Raw genomic sequence first — 24,646 nt, 5'->3', positions numbered from 1 at the left:
GCCCAGGTGGATGGACAGACAGGCTCAGGAACTCAAGGCCTGGAGTGTGTGAGAAGGCTTCCCACATGTGCACCCCCTCCCTTAGAGGGACCCTTGTAGGTCCCTAGTGTTACTATTACCGGCCCTTTGGTATCCGGCAGTGAACTTCAATGGTAACAAAGACCTGTCTGCCTGGCACAGTCATAAGAAATGAAGCTGATGCCACAATGATGGACTGGGTGCTGGGAACTAAGAACTGGTTCTAAGACGAACACTGAACAGTGCTCTATATGAAGAAGAAATGCCCTCCTTTCCCAGTCCATCAGCTCCTCCTGAATTTAGCCACTTGCCGGTCAGGGGTGTGGAGCCATCAGGAAAGACGGTAACTGTGCTGAAAGTGTTAAGTCACTCAATCGTGTCCAAGTCTTTGCGATCCCATGAACCGTAGCCCACCAGGCTCCTCTGTCCATGGGATTCTCCAAGCAAGAATACTGGAGTGGCTTGCCATGCCCTCCTTCAAGGGATCTTCCGGAGCCACAGAGCACACCTGGATCTCCTGCATTGCAGGTGAATTCTTTACCATCTGAGCCCCAGGGGAGCCTCAGCCATCAAATTGATGGGGAGAGGACATGGGCAGGAATGGACAAGCAGGCCAGCCCTACCCCATACAAAGGATCTCGGTACCTTGGGTCTCCACAGGTGAGGGTGGGAAGGGGGAGACGTGGGAGAGAATAGTTCAAGGAAATAGTCCTTTACATTTTTCATAATCTTGTAAAAGTGTGTAATGTTGAAAAATGATACAACTACAATTACCCTCCAAGCACAGTGGATGATGTTCATCTCAAGACACTCTCTTACTTGACTGTGGATTAGAGAAATGAAAACATGGGCCTAGACTAAGCTCAAGATAGGAGCTCTTGCTGTGCTGTAGTGAGAAGAATTTGGAATTGCCTGAAATAATCGGGAGAGGGGAAGCAGCAGGTATATCAACAAGAAGATGAGAGAACGAGGGCCGGCGGGAGGATGCTTGCAGTGGGAAGGGGCTTCTCTTGAGGCACTCCAAAGAAGGTTTAGAAATGAGATCTGAGAGGGAATTCAATGTCGTGTGCTCACTGCACCTCCGTGACCTGAACCCCATCAACTCCCCTCGTCTTACATAACATCTTCCATGTGCACAGGCCTTGCACAAATTATTGACTTTCCCCCTTCCAAGGAAGGAGCATCTGAGTCACCACGGTGAGAGACCACGAGTGTGGCATGGTGAGTGAGGGTGACCAAACATGGGATTGGCATGAGCCAGAAGTGACCAAGAGAGTTTAAAACCCGAAAGTTCATGGAAATCAGGGGACACAGGAGAAGGCACGAGGCCTTTCCCAGGTCAAGAAATGAGAATCCCAGCCAGCCTTATCCAGGTTTGAAGAGGCAGACTGACCTCAGGAGGTGTCTGGGTTGCCACCGTTCTGCATTTCCACACCCTCCAACTCAGTGGCCTGGAGCAAAGCCCCATCACCCGTCCTGGTACACACAGGTGCCTGCCTCTCGTTACTGTCCCTGCCTTTTGTGGAGGTGATCTCCCCAAGGAGAATTCTGGGAGCCTTTCTAAACTCTCCCCTCAACATGCCAGCATGTGACTCATCAACCCCCACAGCTATCATAATGTCCCCAAACAGCTTCTTTGTCATCCACTGTGCAAATGCCTCCTCGACCCATCCCCCCACCTCAGCCTCACTGGCAGTCCAGCCTCCACAAAAGGATTTGATTTTTCTAACATCTGGCCTCCCTCCCCTGCTCAACATCATGCGGTGGCTCCCCTGTCACCTGCCCTGCAAAATAGAATCCGGTGTGGCCCTGCTGCCTCTTGGCTTTTGTTTGCCCCTTAGTCTGCTTTTGACCCAAATTTGGCCCTAGCAATACCGAGCAATTTGCACTTACAGAATAAACCCTGGTGTCTGACCTCTGTACTGTTCCCTTTGCTCAAACTGTCTCCCTAACCCCTACCTACCCTCACTGCTGGCTTTCTCTGCCTCATAAATTTCTATTTATTTTTAAACACCCAGCCTAACCATTCAGTCCCCTGATGGTTCTTGTGCCTGGTCTCCGTCTCTACCAATACACTGTGAACTCCTTCAGGAAAACAGGCCTGCGTTTGTATCCTCCCTTCCATCGCCTAGCACATTAGAGGTGTTCACTTGATGAACTTGCCTCGTGAGGAAGATGGACTTGCAGTCACTGTGGGCCAGTGCTGGGGTAATTGGACAAAATCCTAATTATGCTGGAGAGGATATATTCAGAAAGGTTTTGGAGCAGAGGTAAGGCTGAGCTGAGTTTAGGAATTAATGAGGCTTTCTGTCTGGAGGGAGGAGGCGGCCAATGCAGAGCTGGGAATCTAACCTGCTCCACATGGCCATGAGATACCTTGAGGATCCAGCCATCCTGCATGGCACTGGGACTTCTAGGACCGTATGGGGCTCCTGGCACTAGATAAAGTGCTGGGAGCCCTGGATATGGTTAACACGTGGAGCTAGTGCTCTGCTCCCCAAAGCCCTGAACACTGCAAGGGCTGTGTTGAGCTGGGTTTGGTGGGGTCAATCCTAGTGAGTTAAGAATAAGGTGAGTTTTTTCCGTAAACTCAAACCCCGGGGTCTAACAGAGAATTCTGGGCAGCTTCCTGTAAGAGGACATAAAGAGCTGGGATCTATTCTTGAAGGCAAAATGATGGATCACGCTCAAGAAAACCAGCTGATGAGCATTCCAGACCAACACACAGGAGGGAAACTGGAACTGAAACCAAAGAGATCTCAGTGTGGGTAGGTAGTATGAGAAAAGGAATTTTATGGGCCAGTCAGAAAAGCCCTCCTCCCTGGAGAAGCTGGGAATCATTCCTGGTTTCACGAGTGTTTCCTAATGAAAGCACTACGTGGCTTTTTGCAGGGCTCTGAAGGGCTCCAGTCCTTGATGTCTCTCTCAGCACAGAAAGAATTCAGTGAGAGGCGAAGTGATAGATAAGAAGTGATTTATTAGAACAGGGTCCTTGAGAGGCTTACAAGTGGGTGGGCAAGCATTATGGGCTAGAGTTTTGTAATCAAAGGAAAAGTGGGGAGATGGAAAAGACCATCTTCTTCCTTATTCTTGAGTAGACGCCTTGCTTCCATCATCATCTCCTCCTCCAGGTGAGACAGGGGAGTTTTCTTGTTCCTAAATGGTCAAACAAGAACTGTCATGGCACTACGGGAAAATTATTTCAGGTCTTAGTACAAGGAGGGTCTTTCACTTTGAAATGTCCCTCTCCCATAAATTATTGTTTTTTATGTGTGCAGAGAGCATGTCCTAAGGGTCATTAACTTGCTGAGCTCTCTGGGCAGGATGTGGGTCTCAGCCACCATTGTTTTATTGAGTTGGGGCGTGTCTCAGGCTTCTGTGGTATGGTTTTGCTGCTTAGCAGGCCTGCTTGGTTTTGTGGTCAAGCAAACCTGTTTTCTTGAGTGATCATTAACTTACAGGGATCTCCCAAATCCCCCTAACGTTCCCTGTCTAGCCACACTTCTAATGGGATTTCTGAGCTATTTGGTTCCGACTCTGTCCCTATTACAGGGACCAACTACAGGTGAGGCAGTGAGCATGGAATGAGTACGACCATCTCTGCTGGTGTGTTCACAGTCTGGAGGAGGACTCAGACATGGAACAGACAGAAGCTACCGTCCAGGATGAATAGTGCTAAGAGGCCTGACCATGTGATCTGGCAAGGCCAGGAAGGAGCTTCCAACCCGGACTACAGCATCTGCCAGATACCGAGGAAGTACCACTGAGGACGGTGAGAATGGTGGGGGATGCACTGGAGAGAGGAAATGCTGTTTCTTCCAGCACTGCTCATACTAGATCTGGAAACTGGCTAAATAACAACACTGCTAAGGTGCTTCAGTCGTGTCCAGCCCTTTGCGACCCCATGGACTGTAGCCCACCAGGCTCCTCTGTCCCTGGGGTTCTCCAGGCAAGAATACTGCAGTGGGTTACCATTCCCTTCTCCAGGGCATCTTCCCGACCCAGGGATCGAATCCACATCTCTTAAGTCTCCTGCATTGGCAATGGGGTTCTTTACCACTAGCGCCATCTGTGAAGTCCAAATAACAACAGAGAAACTTGTGAATTATTTGTTCAAAAGAAAGTAAGAGATTTCCCTAACAGAGGACCCGAAACCTGAACACAAGTGTCAAACAGAAAGAGGAACTGGTGCTTCCCTAAGGAAAAGCCAAATAAACAGGAATGTGGAAGCAGGGAGAGGAGCACTGGGAGCTGGGAGCCAAAGCCTGTCAGGAAAGGAGACCAAGAAAGTCTGACTGGCACCACTGTATTTTTAAAAAATAGGTGAAATTTCTCATCTCCCTTAAGAATTTGTTGAAGATTATTGTGTCAGTATTCATAAGGGATATCAGTCTGTAGTTTTCTTCTTTTGTAATTTTTTTTAATCTGGTTTTGGTATCCGTGTAATACTGGCTTCCTAGAGTAAGGAAGGAGAAGGCAATGGCACCCCACTCCAGTACTCTTGCCTGGAAAATCCCATGGATGGAGGAGCCTGGTAGGCTGCAGTCCATGGGATCTCAAAGAGTCGGAGACGACTGAGCGACTTCACTTTCCACTTTTCACTTTCATGCATTGGAGAAGGAAATGGCAACCCACTCCAGTGTTCTTGCCTGGAGAATCCCAGGGACAGGGAAGCCTGGTGGGCTGCCGTCTATGGGGTCGCACAGAGTCGGACACGACTGAAGCGACTTAGCAGCAGAGTAAGGAAAGTGCTCCCTCCTCTCTACTTTTTGGGAGTTTGTGAAGGATTGGTGTCCATGGTTCTAAACGTTTGGTGGAATTCACCAGTGAGGCCATCTGATCCTGGGCTTTTCATTATGAGAAGTGTTATTCCTATTTGTATCTCTCCACTTACGATAGGTCTATTCAGATTCCCTATTTCTTCTTCATTCACTTTTGGTAGTTTGTGTGTTTCTAAGAATTTGTCCATTTTACCTAGGTTATCTGACTTTTCAGCATACTATTGTTCATAGGGTTCCCTTATGTCCCTTTTCATTTCTTAAAAGTTGGTGGTATCATCCCATCTTTCATTCCTGTTAGTATTGGATTGGCCAGAAAGTTCATTTGGGTTTTTCCATAAGATGTAATGGAAAAATCTAAATGAACTTTTTGGACAACCTAATATATCTGTCTCCGCGTCTGTCTCTCTCTTTCTCCTTTCTTTTTTGGCAGTAAATCTCTCTCTCTCTTTAAACTTTCAAGCAGCAGGTTTATTTTATTAGATAAAGAATTAACAGAGTTGGGACTTCCCTGGTGGTCCAGTGGGTAGGACTCTGTGCTTCCAATGCAAGGGGTTCAAGTTCGATCCCTGGTTGGGGAATTAGGACCCCCTATGCCTTGGTGCAACCAAAAAAAAAAGAATTAACAGAGTTAATTTGATGCCCCTCAAATGAGGTAATGCTGCAACATTTGCATATGAAAACTTTCCTTCAAACACTTATTCAGATTTGTTATGGCTTGTCAGATCAAAGAAACTTAAATTTCAAGTTTGTTCACATAAATCAAAAATTTGTTACTTTGGGAAGTAATTTGTTAATTTGGGAAGTTTCAAAATGGCAGTGAAACTGAGCAGGATGCTATGGGGCCCTTCCCAGGACAGACACCTCTCCCTCCCATAGTTTTAACTCCTCTCTGAAGTGCCTGATTATGGTATCTGATGTACAATTCCTGAGTTGTTTCATAGATGTCAAAACCCCCACCAAATGGAAGAAATTAACTACTTGATGACCAAATACTCCATGTGCACCTCCTGGCACTGAAGGACTGGTGATGTTCACCCCATGACACTGCCCTGTTACATTACCATCAACCAGGCAGAGAACTGTCATGAGGCTGGATGGCATCACCAACTCGATGGACGTGAGTTTGATTGAACTCCGGGAGATGGTAATGGACAGGGAGGCCTGGCGTGCTGCGATTCATGGGGTCGCCAAGAGTCGGACACGACTGAGCAACTGAACTGAACTGAACTGATCACATACCCTGGGACACCAAACGCTTTGCTCAAAGCCATCAGGGAGTTTGGGCTTTTTGAGCACTGATGTCCTGGACTCCCTGTAAGGCACTTTACAATAAATGCTACACTTTCCTTCACCACAACCTGGTGTCTGTAGATTGGCCTTACTGTGCCCTGTGAGCAAGGGGATCCAGGTTTTGGTTCAGTAACAGCAGTTCTATCCCAGAGTCATAATTACCAGGGGAAAAAATGTTCTCTAAGTAAGAGTTCTGACAGCTCTGTAATACCACGTCCATCCTTTTATACAAAAGAATGTGCATTTTGCAAAGAGAGTTCGTATTTCTATGACATCATTTTTGAAAAATGTTCTCAATTGCCTTACTGTCTCCAAGAGGGTCAGTGATCAAATTGTCAAAATTTGTTAGTTTTGTTCATCTTGTCAAAGAACCAACTTTTGATTTTGCCAATTTTCTGATTGTCTATTCTCGATTGCATTTATTTCTTCTTTGATGTTTATGACTTCCTTCCTGCCACCTGCTTTGTTTAGTTTGCTCTTTTCCTTAGTTTCTTATGTTACTGATCTAAGATCTTTAGAGAGCTGCTGCTGCTGCTGCTGCTGCTGCTAAGTTGCTTCAGTCGTGTCCGACTCTGTGCGACCCCATGGACTGCAGCCCACCAGGCTCCTCCGTACATGGGATTTTCCAGGCAAGAGTCCTGGAGTAGGGTGCCATTGCCTTCTCCGTTAGATAGCAGTAGGCTCCTATAAATTTCTCTCAGAGTACTGCTTTTGCTATACCCCATAAGTTTTGGTATGTTGTGTTTTTGTTTCTATTCATCTTAATTTACTTTCTAATGTTTTTTGGGCTTTCTTCTTTGATCCACTGGTTCAGTAAAAATGCATTAATTTCCATATATTTGCAAATTTTCCAAAATTCCTTATGTTATTGATTTCTAAAACCATTGTATGATGGTCAAAGAACATATGTCATACGATTACAATCCTTTTAAATTTCTTGAGACTTGTTTTGTGACTTAACACAGAGTCTATCTTGGAGAATATTTCATGTGCACTTGAAAAGAATATGAATTTTGCTGTTGTTAAGTAGAGGGTTCTAGATGCCCTGATTATATTGCTCAAATTTTCCACTTCCTTGCTGATATTCTATCCTGTTCATCTATCCATTATTGAAAATGGGCATGACGTCTATAGCTATTACTGTTGCACTGTCTATCCCTTCCTTTCATTATGTCAAGTTTGCTTCATGAATTTTGGGGTTCTGCTGTTAGGTGCATATATGTTTAAATAGTTAATTGTTCCTGACAGATTGCTCCTTTTATCATTTTTTGATCCTTTTATCACTTTAAAGTAGACTTCATCTTTAGCAACAATTTTGTCTCAAAAAGAAGCCCATAAAATATATAATGCCTGTGTGCATTCTAAGTCACCTCAGTCGTGTCCAGCTATCTGAGACCCCATGGACTGTAGCCCACCAGGCTTCTCTGTCCATGGGATTCTCCAGGCAAGAATACTGGAGAGGGTTGCTATGGCCACCTCCAGGGGATCTTCCTGACCCAGGGATGGAACCCACGTCTCTTACATCTCTTGCATTGACAGGCAGGTTCTTTACCACTAGCGCCACCTGCTGTTAAGTCGCTTCAGTCATGTCCGATTCTCTGTGACCCCATAGACGGCAGCCCACCAGGCTCCCCCATCCCTGGGATTCTCCAGGCAAGAACACTGGAGTGGGTTGCCATTTCCTTCTCCAGCGCATGAAAGTGAAAAGTGAAAGTGAAGTCGCTCAGTCGTGTCCAACTCTTAGCGACCCCATGGACGGCAGCCCACCAGGCTCCTCCATCCATGGGATTTTCCAGGCAAGAGTACTGGAGTGGGGTACCGTTGCCTTCTCCGGCGCCACCTAGGAAGCCCAAAATATATATGTTAAATAATATAATATCAACAAGTAGTATTCTATATTATTAATATTATATTAATGGCTATTAGTAATATATAAATTATATATTAAAGCTATGTAATATAATTTTGAGAGAGGTATATCTCAAAATGATATCGTTTTTTAAAATCCATCCTGCCAATTTCTTCCTTTCAAGTACTTGATCTATTTACATTTTATGTTAATTACTGATAAGGTAGTATTTACACTTGCAGTTTTGTTATTTGTTTTCTATGTCTTCAATTTTTTTTCTTTTTTTTAAATTTTTTTTTAACTTTACAATATTGTATTGGTTTTGCCATATATCAAAATGAATCCGCCACAGGTATACATGTGTTCCCCATCCTGAACCCTCCTCCCTCCTCCCTCCCTGTACCATCCCTCTGGGTCGTCCCAGTGCACCAGCCCCAAGCACCCAGTATCGTGCATCGAACCTGGACTGGCGACTCGTTTCATATATGATATTATACATGTTTCAATGCCATTCTCCCAAATCATCCCACCCTCTCCCTCTCCCACAGCGTCCAAAAGACTGTTCTATACATCAGTGTCTCTTTTGCTGTCTCGTATACAGGGTTATTGTTACCATCTTTCTAAATTCCATATATATGCATTAGTATACTGTATTTGGTGTTTTTCTTTCTGGCTTACTTCACTCTGTATAATAGGCTCCAGTTTCATCCACCTTATTAGAACTGATTCAAATTTATTCTTTTTAATGGCTGAGTAATACTCCATCGTGTATATGTACCACAGCTTTCTTATCCATTCATCTGCTGATGGACATCTAGGTTGCTTCCATGTCCTGGCTATTGTAAACAGTGCTTCGATGAACATTGGGGTACACGTGTCTCTTTCAATTCTGGTTTCCTCGGTGTGTATGCCCAGCAGTGGGATTGCTGGGTTTTTGTCCCTCTGTTACTTTGTTACTGTCCTTTGTGTTGTGTCCATTTTTCCGTGTACCATTTTAATGCCCTTGTCAAAAGGCACAAATTATAAAAGAAAAATTTGATGAGTTGAACATCCTCAAAGTTAAAAATACTTACTCTTTGAAAGACATGGTTGAGGAAATGGCAAGGTAAACCATAAACTGAGAGAAAATATTTGCAAAATATACATCTTATAAAGGACTTGTCTCCTGAATATATTATTTATAATTTAATAATAAGAAACAAATGACTCAAACAAATGAATAAAGATTCGAACACTTTATCAAAGAACCCATATAGATAGCAAATAAACACTCAGAAAGATGCTCAGCATCTTTAGTCATTATGGCAATGGAAATTTAAACCAGGAGTTAATATAACGCACTGTCTTGAATGGTAGAAATAAAAGACACGATCAAATATTGCAAAGATCTGCGGTACCTGGAACTCTGATTCAGTTGCTGGTGGGAATACAAAGGAGTATTCCAACCTCAGAAAATAATCTAGTGGTGTCTGATCAAGTTAAATCTATACTCACCAAATGACTCAACAGTGCCACTCAGGAAAAATGAAAATCCAGGCTCACATGAAGACTTGATCATGAATGTTCATAGGAGCTTTATTCTTAGTAGCCCAACTGGAAACAGCCCAATTGCTCACCAGTGGGTGAAGGAATAACAAATCCTGGCATATTCAGCCAGGGACACTTGCTCCACAGAACATAGAACAAAATGGACAGGACTTAAAGGCTTTTGACTAAAGGAAAGAAATTAGACACAAGGGCTGACACACTTCGTGGTTCCATTTATATGAAATTCTACCTATATTTTGCCAGAAAGGCAAAACTTTAGTGATAGAAAGCAGATTGCCAGGAGCCAGGAGCAGGAGGCTGACTTCAGAGAGGTGGAGGAGGATCTGCAGGTGTGAGCGAAATGTTGATTATCCTCATTATCAAGGTGGTTCTAGGACTGGGAAAATGTGTCAAAACTCAGTGAACTGTGCACTGAAAATTGGTGAATTTTGTTATCTATAAATCATATCTCAATTTAAAAAATAGATACAATTAGCAATAGCAACAAAAATTAAAGGTATTAGGAATAAAACTAGCCAAATGCACAAACCTTCATGAAGAAAACTGGAAAGCCATGTGAAGACTTGGCAGAGACAGTTAATGCCCAGTAAATACTCCACTTGCCCGCCCACATTGAGCAGCCTCCTTTGCCGTTACTTTGGGGCCAGGATGAGAAGGAGTGAGGTGTGTCACTGCCGGAGACTGCCGGAGAAGAGTCGTTCAGAATCCGTGGTCTCTTCCAGGTCTCTCTTCTCCTTCCACATGATCTTGGAGACCATGGGTTCCAGCTGCTGTCAGTAAGGAGAGTGGCTGCCTGGCCTGCTGGGGACTTAACCTGAGCTGGAATAAATCTTCACTGTGTTAAACCATTGAAAGATTGGGGTTTTTCTGTTGGGGTCATTAGTGCTAATTGTCCTAATACAAAAGAAACAGTAAAGAAGACCCAAATGTGGGTCTCATTTATCCATAGAAATACAAATTTTAATAATAATGTTCATGTAATTTCAAAGCAGAAGTCCACTGAGTTCTTCATGCATCTTAACAAACTGTACAAAGTATATGATATCACAGAGACTAGAGTAGCCAAGACATTGTTTAAGAAGGAGGTGAGAGCACAGGCTCTACTAAGATCTACACACTCTATAAAGCTACAGTAACTAAGATGGTTGGAACAGGATGGACGAGCTAATGTTACTGAATAGAGAGCTTTGACATAAACCCAGATGTGACATATAAGTGACATTTAAATTAGTAGCAACAATTGGTTGTCTGTATAAGACAAAAATGAAATCAAACTGTGTCCTGACATCATACCCAAAGTCTGGGTCAGTTAGGTTAAGTAAATGTGAAAAGCAACACTTCACAGTTTAAAAATTAACACAGAATATATTTATAACAACAGAGTACAATAGGTTTCTTAAACCAACAAAGAAGGCACTAAGGAAGTACTAGACGTTTTGAAAAAATATTGCTAATATTGATCTCATTAAAATGTAAAATTTCTGTTCACCAAAGAACACTGAGAAAAGAAAGAAAGAAAATATAAGCCATATACTGGAAGAAGATGTTTATAACACATACAATGAACAAATATATGTATGTATGTAAAACTCTTATGACTCAACAAAAGACAATAGGAAATCAGGAAAAATACATGAAAAAATATTGCTCAGAAGAGGAAACAAATGGCAAATGAATATTCAAAAAAATGCCAACCTTACTGGTAATTAGGGACTTGCACACTAAAACACAACTGGATGTCACTAGATTGGGAAAAATAAGAAAGTCTGATGATTGCAATCATTAGCAAGAATGTGGATTAAGAGTAACTCATACCCTGCAGGTGGGAGTGTACATTGTTAGAACTAGTTAAAACCGCTTGGCATTATCTCGTAAAGTGAAGGTTAAGTCCCCCTATGACTCAGTTCTTCCTCTCCCAGATGCAGAGCCTAGAGATGCTTTGACATATCTGTATCAGGAGCCACAAATAAGAACATTTGTAGCAACAGTGTTGGTAATAGAGAGAACTGGAAATGACTGAAATATCTGTCTCCAGAAGAACACATATGTCTATGGTGACATATTCAGATACTGGAACGCTATACAGTGGTGAAGGTGAGTGAACTATGCTCCGGGCATCAACAAGATCTCAAAATTACAATACTGAATGGAAAAAAAAAGCAAATTACTAAAGAATACATACAGCAGGGTGCCACTTATATAAAGTTCAAAATTTTACAGATACATTCAGTGGTGTATGTAAGTGGAAGCGGTATGGTCCACTCCTGGTGCAGGCAATGAAAAGGTGAGATATTTGTAAAGAAATTTTAAGCAATAATAAAAACAGACTCAATCTGCTGCTGCTTATCCTTATGCATCAGCGATTCTGAACAATATTATTGATGAAACCCTCCTCCCCACAAAGACAACTACTTCCAGTCCCCACACTTCCGTCTTGGTACACAACTGAGCACACTGTTTAGAGACATTTTATTTTTGCAGTAAAAAAAAGTATCATGAGTAGCAATGGGATGACTAAAGTTCATCTGAGTGGTTTATCTTGGAGAGCAGGACAAGGATACAGTTGGGGACCAGCAGATGCTTCCAAAGGTATGCCTTACATTCTATTTTTAAAACCAAATGATTGGTGTATGGCTACTTATCACATTTTTAATATTAAGTATTTGTTATGGTTATATCTTCTGCTCTGTGTTATGAAATATTCCACCCTCGAGAGAAAATTGAAAATGCCACATCAGGGGGAGGGCCGGGATTGGAGAAGACTCACTCTGGATGCACTGCTGCTGCGGCTGCTGCTGCTAAGTTGCTTCAGTCGTGTCCGACTCTGTGCGACCCCATAGACGGCAGCCCACCAGGCTCCCCCGTCCCTGGGATTCTCCAGGCAAGAACACTGGAGTAGGTTGCCATTTCCTTCTCCAATGCATGAAAGTGAAACGTGAAAGTGAAGTCGTGTCCGACTCTTCGAGACCCCATGGACTGCAGCCTACCAGGCTCCTCCGTCCAGGGGATTTTCCAGGCAAGAGTACTGGAGTGGGGTGCCATTGCCTTCTCCACTGGATGCACTGGAAACTGCGAACTCAAGAAAGAATAAAAGGACCACGGTTGACCAGAAAACGATGAGGAGCCATGTTTGGGGGGGGGGTTGAATTGAGGGGAAAGCCATGAGTACGGGTGAGGCTTCCAGGAAGCAGGTGGGCAGAGAGAAGACGGTGGGGTCATGGCCAAGGGCCCAAAGCACTGAGCCTCAGGAGAAAGAAGAGCTCTTTCTTTGAACAGAAAGAGCAGTGAGAGGAAAGCAGGTCCTAAAAGCTGGGGTGGGCTGGGCAGCAGGACAAAACCGGCGGAGATCCGCCTTAGGTTTACCAGGGGGCCAGGGAGGACCTCGTCCACCGCATTCTGTGCAGAAGCGGCAGCACCAGATCGCTGTGGAGGAGGAAGTGACTCAGAGGAAGGGAAATGAGGGTGGGGCATCCAGACAGCTCTCAAGAAGTTTGGCTGACAGATGAGGAGCGGCAGCTGGGAAGAGACTCGGAGTCAAGGAGGGATTTTATTCAATTTTTTAAATGTTTGTTTAAAAAAACTCCCAGTCTGGTTTAACCCCACTAGGGCAGAGAGTGTCTTTGGGCAACTGGCAGCTGTAAGCCTGGCAGGTGTCCGCTGGAGTCGAAGCAGGGGGTTCAGTGGCATTTCGAGGAGGGGCCGGCTGACTGCCCTGGTGGGGAGAAGTGTATCATTACTGACTGTTCAGAATTGCTGCTAGCTGGAGATGGTGAAAGGTAAGAGAAAGCAAACCACATTTAGTCATTTATATGCGGTTTTAAAAATTTTCTACAGACTGTGCACCCCTACCTTTCTACAGACTGCTCCTGGCACTCAGCCCTTGGTACGTGCCACCAATGGGAGTGATCAGGTTTGAGTCTCCAGACCCCAGGTGCACACCCTGGCTCCTTCACATTCCAGCCAACTGGTCTAGGCAGGTTCCCTCTTTGAGCCCCTGGGCTTACTGTATTGAGGCCCTCCCTTAGGGTATTTTTGAGGATGGAATGAGAGAACAGGAAAGCACCAAGTGCCCAGCACACAGTGGGTGCTTACTAAGTGTCCTTTTGTAGTCAGGGAACAGAGAAGATAGTGATTGGTATTGCTCCAGCCCTCAGTGGAGGAGCAAGGCCCAGTGCAAGCCTGTGGTGGATCCTTGAGGGGCTGAGTGGAGGCAAGTAGCCTGGATCTACCCCTTGCAAGGTGGCTGGGTGTGTAGCTAATTCGTCCCACCCCCCAGTGGCTGGCTGTCTGCAAAGGCCTCCCCATAGCCCCAGATGCCAGGCCTGCATTTTGCCCTGCCCTCCTGGTGGGTCCCTGAGGACCCGTGGCCTCCTGGGCCGCAGGGGGCAGTTGTCATGGGGATGCAGGGCCTGCTGCAGCTGCCTGCTTAGCAACGGGACTCCCAGGCCAGTTACCATGGCAACAACATCTACTAGGCGATCACTGATGGGGATGGGAACGGATTCCCTGCCCTTTTCTGAGGACTTTCCCCTCTGGAGTGCGGGCAACACGGCAATCCTCCGCCACCACCATGTGGCCCTGGGGAATTTGCTTTCCAGACTCAGATCGCTGCCTCTCTCCTACACCACAAGGTACAACTCTGAGGGCCCTTGGGACCCTCTTCAGCAAGGGGTGGAGGAAGCAGCCCTGAGGGTCTTCTCAGAGGGTCTGGAGTCAGGCACCCCCTCCAGCACCCACAGTCGGGAGTGCCATGTCACACCTCCTTACAGTGAGGCCTCTCTGGTTCCCCAACTCCCGCAAGAACCCAGCAGCTGTGTTGCCTCCTTGGCTACTCTAACATGCAACCTTCTGCCCTGGCCATGACACCCTCCTCCCAGCCTGGTAACATTTTGTGACCCATCTGATCAGGCTGAGATGGCATCTCCCTCTTCAGGATCTCACTGGAGTTCATGTGCACACTATCCTTCTCCAGGCAGCACCAAGGAGTCCCAGGACAGCCCCCACAGCTGGGGTGGGAAGGACCTCAGTCAGGGTCTCATGCCTACACTAGCCAAGGACACACGCTTTCTCTCTCACCAGCCCACCAACAGTGCACACTTCTGTCCATAGCCAGACCTCACACTCTCTCACAGCTCTGCTCCCCGCCCCCTGATCTTGGGGGCACAGTCTTGTGCGTACAAGCACACCTTGCTCTAGGGACAGTGTCCCACTGCCCTCCACGGCCAGGCTCCTGAGGCTTCAGAATCCACGCTGCACCCCGCATCCCTTGCCCCTAGAAGAAGGCAGCATCTGCTGGAATTTTTTTATTTAAATAAAATATACAACTCGGTGCATTTACCGTTTTCTGTTTTAAAAGTGGAAGATTTGAAAATTGCTTGTGAGAGATGGGGGATGGAAGGGTCCACTGACCAGACCTGGCTTTCCCACTCTCTGGAGTGGCTGGGCTGAGTCAGAGCTTTCATAAACTGCGTGTGTCTCTGTGTCTCTGTATGTGTGTGGAGGGTGGTGAGACCAAGTCCTGGTGGCTAGGAGGGTCCTCACTACTCACGGCCCTGCACCCCCCACTATCCCTATCCCCTCCCCACCCCCTGCCACCTCCAGGTCTAGGCCGAGTTTGGATCCAGTCCTGCCCTCCTTGTGGGGCACAGGTAGGTGCCAAACTTCTATGAGCAGCACTCATAGAAGGTGCTGCTATGTGCAGCCCTGAAAACTCAGGGGGCCTTCTTCTGCCCAGTAGAGACCAAGGCTAGGTGGCTCTTCCGAAGACCCCAGGACCCTTCCCCCTTTTCTTTCCTGGATTATTGCCTCACACCCCGTGACCCATCTATAGAGAAATTTTGTCCACATCCCAGGACAAAGCCTGATCTCGCCAACATTCTGGCTTAAGAATGTGGAGGAGTGTTTCAGATGGACAAGGCAACATCAGCCCCTCTTATTATTCAGGCCTTGGCAGCCGAACCTCTTCTCCCGCTTTAGGCAGTGGAGGTACCGCTAACCATGGCTCTGAGCTGTTTTCACAATGGCCTCCACTTTGGACCTGCTTCTGGCTCCTGGTTGCCTTCAGAATCCAAGTCAGTTCCCTTAGCCTATCACACAAGGCTTCCTTCTGACCACAGCTTCTAGATCTCTTCCCAAACCCCCTGACTCCACAACTCCACATCCACCTCAGTCATTTCCCCACTGTGCACACCATCTGACTCCTTGCCCCCTCCTTCCCTCCCTCTAACTTTCCCACACCTGGAGGCCTGGCTCAAGCCCACCACTGGCCACACACCTTCCTTAGACCCTTAGAAAATTCCAGCTACCTCCTGTGTCCTGAGATTGTAAGTCCTGGAGCAGCAGCCAAAGCTCCTCGGGATCTCACCATAGCTCACTGGGGCAAGGTGCTGGGCACATGAGAAGCAGAAGAAACATGATTTATTGAGCACCTCCTATGCTATGTGCCAGGTGCTGGGCTGGGCATGTCACGTGTGCTACAGTTCTCATCTGGTCCTCATAGGTCCTTGTGAGGTGTACCACGAGTACTTCCATTTTACAGACGGTTAACAGAAAGCTCAGATGAGCTAAGAAAGCTCAGAAAGCTAAGAAGTGGTAGGTCTGGGATTGAAATCCAGGTCTGATTACCTCCAAAATGTGGTTTCTTCCCTCTATACCCTGCATGGGTGTCAAATTCAGCTCCTGTCAACACAATTTTCTAATGAAAGGAACATCAGCTTTAGCCTAAGGTAGGCCTAGATTACAATCTCAGATCAGTCCCAGCTCTGCCACTTGTAATTATCCGATTCTGGAACAATGACTAATACTCGGTTTCCTCGTCTGTGAAATGGGAAGAATCAAAGTAGCTACACCTCCTTCAATTTGTAAAATTGAAGCAGTTAATATGTGTAAAGTGCTAAACCAGTGCTTGGCACAGAGCAGACTCAATAAATAGAAGCTTCCCTCCCCTCCCATTCTACAGATGGGAAAACTGAGGGCCGCAGAGGTGATGGGATGTGCTTGAGGCCCTGCAGGGTAGGAGAGGCATGGCCTGGAGTCTTCCGCTTCCATGAGGGAAGGTTGGGCTGGGGCTGAATTTGAGACCAGAGATGGGGAGAGAGGAGGCCTGCCGAGAGGCCCTGGGGTCTTCTTCCCTGAGGACTGGAGAAGATACTTCCCCCAGGCCCTGTGGTGCCCAGCCTGCGGGCCAAGGCAGGTTACTGGATGGAAGGTGACCTGGGTGTCCTGGCAACATGGGGTTAAACTAGATTGCACACACATGTGCACATGTGTGAGTGGCTATCTACATGGCTCTACAGAGCGCTACATAGCTATACATATACACATCTTACATACATATACATATACATCTTGCTAAATTTGCAGTAGAAAAAAATGCAAGACTCTCAGGACCCTGACCCATTTGTCCCCAGGACTCAGGCAACTGAGGCTCCCTAGGAACAAACTCATGGGCAGCCCTTCCTGGAGGAACGGAGATGACTCCCAGCAGAGTGGGGCTCCAGGTTCACAGCTAAGGGCCTAGTGGTGGCTACTGCCCTAAAATGAATACAATGACCGGTCTGCGCTAGGAACCCCAAACATGGGTCATCCCCACCCCTGCCAAGCCCCAGAGACCCCACCTGCCTTCCTCTGGCTTTTATACTTGGGCCCTGCCTGCTCCCCTCCCCCCTCCCTCCCTCTAGTGCTGAGTATTAAAATAGTCTATAAAAGCAAGTGACCAAAAATCTATAGCTCTAAGAATACCTGGTTATTTTCTGCTGTCTTTTGTTTTTCTGGTGTGGATTTTTTTAATGATAATTATTATTGTTATTGGTATATCTCCTAATCACAGTTAAACCTGAAGGAAAAAAGAAGGGAGAAAAAGAAAAAATAGAGGAGAGGAGGAGGGAGGGGACGCAGCTCATAGGTTGGACGGCAGTTTGGAGCGCACCGGCTCAGACCTGGCCCCAGGTTCCCTCTGGGGAGCAGCAGTCAGAGGGGGCCCCCCAGAAGAAGTGGCTCTTGCCCCAAATAAAGAAAGAGGGGGTGGCAAAGAACCTGAGGATGTCTTCCGAGGCAGAGTGACGTGCTGGCCAGGGACGGCACCATAGGGCCTCCCGGGGAGACCGAGGCCCCCGCTGCCCCCGCTGCCGCCCCCGCCTCTGGGAAAGAGCGGGAAGGCTGCCACCGACTCCCCAGAGGAGTGCGGGGAGGCTCTGCGGAGAGTCTGCGCCCCGTCCTGGGGGAGGGCCGGCTGAGAGGCTGAGATGAGCTTGAGGTCCTGGGTCAGGCGACCAGGGGTGAGGGGCGGCGTGCCCCGGCGCTGGGGGACCTGGGGCGGCGGGGGGCTGGATGCAGGGGGCAGGAGCAGGGATCCGTGGGAGCCAGAGGCCCGGGGCGGGGCACTTGGGAAAGTTCTTGGAGGGCCCGGGCTGTGGCCAGGAGGGCTGGGCCCTCCTCGGGGGGTGAAGGCGACAGGAGAAGCCCCCCCTGAGGCCCCTGCCACCAAGGACAGCCGCTCAGGCTGCCGCGGGGGTGTCTCTGGCGTACTCGGCGGGCCGGCGGCCAGCCCAGGGGACAGCTCCCCGGGAGGCTGGCCCAGCTGCCCGGGGCTGGACGACGGGGACCTGGCGGACGGCGGGGGCGGCAGGAAGGGCTCCGCGAGTCCCAGGCCTCCCCGGGCCCCCGGCAGCGGGGGCGGCGGCTGGCTGGCCTGCGGGGAGCGGGCGCCCGGCTGCAGCGGGGTGAGCAGGGGCGAGTCGGACGAGGACAGGGAGCCCCCGAGCGCCTTGTGGAAGTGGCCGAACCCGGCGGTGGCGGCGGCGGCGGCGGTGGAAGGCGTGGGCGCTGGGGAGGAGCCGCCGACCCCTGGCGGCGGGGAGGAGCTGGACGAGGGGAGGAGCGGGCTCAGACCGGCCGGCGCGGAGAATCCAGCCAGTTGTTGGATGTGAAAGGAGGAGGAAGACGGCGTGTCCACCTGGGACGGGCTGCTGGCGGGCGAGGCGGAGCCCAGCGCCGATGGGATCAGAGACTGCAGCCGCTTCAGGTGCCGGGGCGTCTGCCCGGCCCCGAGGCCGCCGAGCCCGGGCCCCGGGGGAGGCCGGAAGATGGCAGCCGGCAGGCGCGGGTGGTGAGTGAGGGCGATGGCCACGGAGGTGGTGGCGGCGGCGGCCTGCAGCGGCGCCTGGATCAGCGGGGTCCAGATGACCGGCGTGGGGGTCGGCGTGGCGGAGGCGGCGGCCTGGACGCGATGCGCGCAGTGCGCCATCTCCCTGTCGTGCTGCACGATCTGCTGGATGATCTCGTTTTCTTGGTAGTTGAAGACGCCTGAGTTGAGGTCGTGCTGGACTTTGTGGAGGAGGATGGAGTTTTTCTTGCCTGGACCACCGAACAAGATCAGGCACTTAGGCCGGGGTGGGAGCAGACAGAAGCCTGTACCCCGCCCCCGCCCCCGCCCCGCCGCCACCTCCCTCCCGGCAGGCAGCTCACCGATGCGGTCCAGGCGGTCCAGCGCCACCGTCTCGAAGGCCCGCCGCATCATGGGGTACTCCTCCAGCACCTCATTGAAGTTGTCCACGCTCAGCGAGTAGAGGCGGCAGTAGGTGTCAGCCCTCACGCTGGCTGTGCGTCGGCCCCGCGTCAGCAGGCAGATTTCTGCCAGGATATCAGGAGTCAGTGGCCTCCCAGCAGATTCCACAGAACCCCACCACCACCCCGTCCCACCCTGACCTGGGCCCTGCTGCTGGGACAGAAGCTTGACAGGCTCACAAGGCCCCATCCCCAGGCTGTGACCCCTTCGGATGCCAGCCTGCAACCAAATGGGTACCAGACTAACTCCCATCTCTGGAACCACCCCTGTATGAGGAAAGGGCAACCCACTCCAGTTTTCTTGCCTGGGAAATCCCATCATGGACAGAGGAGCCTGTCAGGCTACAGTCCATGGGTTGAAAAGAGTCGGATAGCATGCGCCAGCCTCACAAACACCCACTCCCAGGCAGTGGCGTGAGGGTCTGTGATGTCATTCTTGGTGACTCCCCAACTCATTCCCCTGTTCCCCCAGGACCCCTTAGCTGCTTCACCTCCAAAATAAGAGCCATCTGCCAGCTTGGTCTCCTTGTTGCCCTTGGTGAGCACGCTGACCACCCCGTGCTGAATGAAGTACATCTTCTTGCCAATGGTGCCTTCGCGGATGATGTAGTCCCCAGGCTGGAAGACCTCGAAGCGCAGCTTGGTCAGCATGGAGGTCACAAAGTTGGGATCCGCGTTGGCAAACAGTGGCATGGAGGCCACCAGCTTTCTGCAGTTAAAGTTGATGATCTCCTGCTCCCAAGATGGGGTGAATTGAGAAAGGGAGGCGGAGGTGAGGGGAACCGCCCAGCAGGAAGGCCTGGCTCCCCTCCCGAGCCACCAAGCTCACCTCCCGCAGTGGCTCGCTCAGCTCGCCCAGAATGCTCTCCTCGTCGAACATCTTGCCCTGGTAGCGGTGCTCGTAGTAGTCATGGATGCGCTGGCGGGTGTCGGGCGGGAGCTTGTGGAAGGACATGTACTGCTCCACCTGCTTGTACTGAGTGCCAGGAGAGAGAGAGTGTCACCTCCTAGCCAGCCAGTCTGACCGCCCCAGCTGGCACCTCGCTGTCTCGGCTGCTGGTGACTAGAGCCAGCATGGCTCCCGTGGGCCTTTTTGGCTGACCTTTGAGAGTGAGGGCCTCAGCGTGGATGTGGCCCTGACTCCCAGCCACTTGGGGTAGAGGAGGGGCACTAGAGCACCCAGTCTTCACCATGTTCAATACAATGATTCCTCTAAAGGTCAGTCTCCTCTATGTCACACTGTGGACAGCGCGGCCTCGCTCACAGACTCTAGAAGGAGCTGTTTCCCAGCAGTTGTAACAAACTGGCAGAGGCAGCGGAATGGGCTGCATTAGAGGTTTGGAGGGGTTGGAGACTGAAGGCAGGATGCCTGACGCATCAGGTGGGGCATGTGTCCAACCATGGGCTCCGGTGAGGCTGAGTCTTTGCTTAAAGAGCAACTCCAGCTAGGCCTACCAGCTGGAGGGAGGGGCTGGGTAGAGAAGGGATGTTAAGTAAAGGTTTAGGGACAAAAGATTGTGAACCTAAGTGCCCAGGACTTAACCAACTAAGAAACGCTCCTGCCCCTGGCCCCCCGGGGTGATGGGTGGGTGCCGCTCCAGCCACCCCTGGATTGTGGGTGGAGAGTGGGGATCCTCAGGTGCATAGCTGGGATAGGAGGCACAATTAGGCAAGAAACAGATGTTCCCACAGGGGGATGTAAGGGAAGTCCCTGTACCCCAGGAACCATCAGAAATAGGATGTACTAGCGCTCCAAAGAGGTGGGGACACAGTGCTGCGACAGAGCAATGACAAGAAGGAGGTGATGTTCCCTAAGGTTCTTCCAAGTGCCGTGACCCAGGCGGGAGCCAGCTGGGATGAAGGAGAAGGAGCTGATGACAGGGCAGCCGCTACCAGGCACCAAAGATGGCTCCCGGATTCTGGCCTGGGCGTCTGCACTACTGTATCCACTAAGAAGACAGGCATGAGGGGAGGTTGGAGTGGAGAAGGCTGGAGAATGTTCTCATCTTGGACGTGATGAGGGTGAGGTCCAAAGAGGCATCAAGTAGTGTGGGGCTTAAGAAGGAGCTGGGGGCTGATTATACTATTTGGGTCCCACTGCAGTGAGATGGACACAGAACATGGGGTGGGGTGGGAAGACAGCAACCCCTAAGAAAACTGGAGAGAGAGAAGCAGAGATTTGGGCCCACGCCACCAAGCGCCCAGCGTGGGATGACTGAGAAGATGAGCCAGCCAAGGAGAGTGGGGAAACGAGCAGAGAGCACGCGGTTGTGCAAACAAGTACGAAGCCCAGCAGGGAGTCATAACTGTCAGGGGCCAAGCAAGACAAGGACCCCACAGGACCCGCTGGCTTTAGCAACACAGAGGGCACAGATGACCTCAGACTCAGCAGGCTGAGAGAAGGGCAGATTCAGCATCCGCAAACAATGCAAGTTGGGTTGGTTGCATGGTGCATTGGTTGGTTTTAGGAATTTGTCCATGAGAAAGAGGCAGAGAGCAGAAAAGATAGCAGCCGAAGCCGAATGATGGTGGATGGACAGACATTTTTAAGAAGGGAGAGATGGGGCAAGTGTCAGTGCTGGTGTGAGGGCCCTGGAGAGGAGGAGGCCTGAGGGGACTGTGGACACAGCATAGGGGGCCAGGTGGGAAAGGGGCCCTCAGGCAAGAGACACAGGCCCCCATTACAGCAGGAGGAAAGGGGGTACAGATAAAAGACATTAGAGGTGTTTTAAGGCTGGGAGCTGAGCGTCCCCTAAGAGGAGTCCCCCACTCTGTCGCCCACCCAGGGAGCCCCCATCAGAAGGGGCTGGACCCATGGAAGCCCCGTGCCTGTCAGCCTGTGCTCCCTGTGGGAAGGAGCGACGGGCAGGTTCTCCTAAGAGAGCCCAGGGTGGACCCCGGCGTTTCGCCCTACCTTCTCCTGGTACTGGCGCCGGGAGGAGTCCAGGGACTGGATGAGGGCGGTGGCATGGCCGATGAACATGGCGTAGCAGGTGGCACCCACAATCATGCTGAGCATGGTGAGCCAGACGTCCGACATGCCCACCGGGGCCTGCCGGCCATATCCGATGCACAGCATATGGCTCATGGCCTTGAAGAGGGCGTAGGAGTACTGCTTTCCCCAGGAGTTGTTCTGTGGACAGATGCACAGGTGGGCAGATGGGGAAGGGGTAGGCCAAGGAGAGGCAGGCCCTTCTCTTCAGCATCTAGAAAAGCCACACCCCTCCCCCAGCCTAACTCCCAGTAGCTGGGGCCCAGGCTCCCAACCTTGCTGTCAGCTGAAAACCTTGGTTAAGGAGCGAGGAGGCTCGGCAGCCCAGGGTGACCAAATGAATCCCTCACCTAGGCCATTCTCTGGCAAGGCAGGGAGGGCAGGGCTCAGACCGGGAGTCCCAGCAAAGGAATGGGCTCAGCCTAGCCCCTGGCTGACGTCTCAGCCCCTGGGGCAGCCGGGAGTCTCCCCAGTAGCCAGGGCTCCCGGCTGGGCCACCCCGCTGTCCTGCACTTGCTGAAGCAGCTCCATCCCTCCCACCAAGCTACTGCCAAGTGAAGCCCATTTCCCCACTGACCTCAATTATAAAACCAGATATGCTTCCCCTGGGGGGACAAGCTCAGGCAGACTGAGCCAAAAACGCTGTCCTCATTTTGGGTGAGCAAAGTTAAAGAGCTGCCGAGCTAAGGTGCCTCCTGTGTGAACCCAGCCTGCATCCAGCCAGGGCTGCGCCGCTTGTTACCCTCCCCTACCCCAAAGGTGGATGGTCGGAAACCCACACAATGCTGGGGGCGGGAGGACAGAGAAAGGGAGCGAGGCTCCTGGCTATTTTTGTCTGCAAAGCCAGTCCGTGTCTCAAGGAAGGCTCAGTGTGGGAACACTGGGCTTGGAAGGGCCACCTCCTAAATTTAGTGCCTGTGTGGGCCTGTCACCCACACACAGAGCAGAGTTAACTGCCCCAAATGAGGGGGCCACCAGGTGGTGACACCCCACCTCCCCAGTGCTCTCTGCCCACAAGGCGGGTGCATTAGCATTGATGTGGAAATCAACCCTCACGCATGACCCCCAGACTCTTGCCCAGAGCCCTAAGCACTACAGAGGTCACCAAGATTGTTTTCCAGCACCTGGAGGGAGGCACAGGAGCTGCCAAGTTCAAGGTCACTTTGACCATCCTGGACAGAGCTGAGCTAGTCTTGGGGTTCTCAGTTCAGACAAGGGTGGGAGGTCTGCAGGGCTGATGATCTTCAGGGGTGGAGGGACCCTGGGCTCCTGGCCTGGGGCACAGGGTTGGGGGGGCAGCCCCCACTTGCCTCCAACCAGGGCTTCCGGCCTTACTGCTGAGCCTCTGGGGACCCGGAAATTCGATCCATTTGGCCAATTCATTTACACTTAACTCATCAAAATGCTGAAAGATGCCTCAGGGTCTCTTTCACCTCTTTCAAAGCCAGTTTTCCCACCCCTGGGATCCCTAGAGACCAAACCAAACTAACTGGGATTGAGAGGAGGAGGTGAGGGTTCCCAGAGCCAGAGAAAGGCTCACAGGTCCAGGGGATCCTCCATCCTGCCTGGAGCTCACCCTGTCCCTGGGAGGCTGGGGGACCCTGCCCCATGGCTCTTCTCACCCACCCACAGGGCTGGAGGGGGAGGGAGATCAGGCTCCATCTAACCGGCCTTCTCTGCTCAGGACCCCCACGCGTGACCAGAGTGTGCGTCTATGGGGCAGGGAAAGGAGGGGGGTGAGAAGGGGCAAGGAGGCAGAAAGGCAGCCCTGGGCTGCTGCTGGAGCAGAAAGCGGCAGCCACATGAGATCTGGGGTCTGTGTGGGCTGCCCACAGCGCCCCTCCCTGGCTTCTCTCTCCTAGGCTGTTAAAGGTTGTTCTGCCCCTGGGAGCAGACGTGTAAGAGGGCAGGAGCCACCAGCCCGGCCTTCTCGCACCTGGTATAATCTGAGGGAGATCAGGTCTTAGTCTCCCTGGTGCTGTTGGGGCCCTGGGGAAGCTTGGTGGAGGCTCTAAGGTGGCAGCGGCAGCAGCAGGGAGGCGGGGGCGCCGCCCTAACCAGCACTCGGTGGAAGGTCCTGCATGCCGCGACTCAAGGGCCCCACACGGGGTCTGCTCTGGCCGGGGCACCGTCCTCAGTCCCCCCCACAGCCGGGCCGGTGCTCACCACCATATTGTTGATGGACACCCAGCAGTCGTCGGGGAAGTCCTGCAGCATGGGCACCAGGAACTGCAGACAGCCGTCCCAGTGGCAGAGCAGCAGCATCATGCCAATGAGGTTGACGATGCGCACCACAGCACTCGCCAGGTCGTAGGTCATGTGAAAGATCTGCAGGCAGAGGGGAGAGAGTGGCCCACTGGGCAGTGGGTGGGGGGGCTGGCCTGGTCCCAGACCTGGCAGATCCCGCAGCTGTTTGCAGCCCCCCGCTGCTCTGCACACATGGGGCAGTGCGCCCAGCTTGGTGCATGCCTCAGCCGTGACGAGGAGAGAAGGCATCAGGCCAGACACTGGGACAAGCAGCCTGCAGGCAGTGGGGCCCCAGAGGGATGCCATCTGGGATCCGCATGGATGCCGAGTACCTCCCATGGGGCGTCCAGCTGCCCA

General features: G+C 50.8%; 1 protein-coding gene across 2 annotated transcripts in view; it reads right to left on the bottom strand.

The window, feature by feature from the left end:
• Positions 1–10,424: 10,424 nt before the first annotated feature.
• HCN4 (hyperpolarization activated cyclic nucleotide gated potassium channel 4) overlaps positions 10,425–24,646 on the bottom strand; it is a 49,407-nt gene continuing 35,185 nt past the window's right edge. The window contains exons 3-8 of one of the 2 annotated variants that reach the window (XM_086322598.1): positions 24,209–24,370; positions 21,965–22,183; positions 19,880–20,026; positions 19,542–19,782; positions 18,952–19,116; positions 10,425–18,840 (exon numbers count right to left, since the gene is read on the bottom strand). In XM_086322598.1, the coding sequence (XP_086178724.1) occupies positions 17,384–18,840; positions 18,952–19,116; positions 19,542–19,782; positions 19,880–20,026; positions 21,965–22,183; positions 24,209–24,370 (2,391 nt within the window). In that variant the 3' untranslated portion in view covers positions 10,425–17,383. Of the gene's footprint in view, positions 19,117–19,541; positions 19,783–19,879; positions 20,027–21,964; positions 22,184–24,208; positions 24,371–24,646 lie in introns of both variants that reach the window. The other variant, XM_086322597.1, reaches the window with a different exon arrangement.

Source organism: Bos grunniens, chromosome 10 (assembly GCF_055505025.1).
Source record: "Bos grunniens cultivar Pamir isolate PY7600 chromosome 10, Bosgru_T2T1.0, whole genome shotgun sequence".
Classification (NCBI taxonomy): Eukaryota; Metazoa; Chordata; class Mammalia; order Artiodactyla; family Bovidae; genus Bos; species Bos grunniens.
The sequence above is the reverse complement of the archived record's forward strand: the minus strand, read 5'-3'. Positions and strand labels throughout refer to the sequence as shown.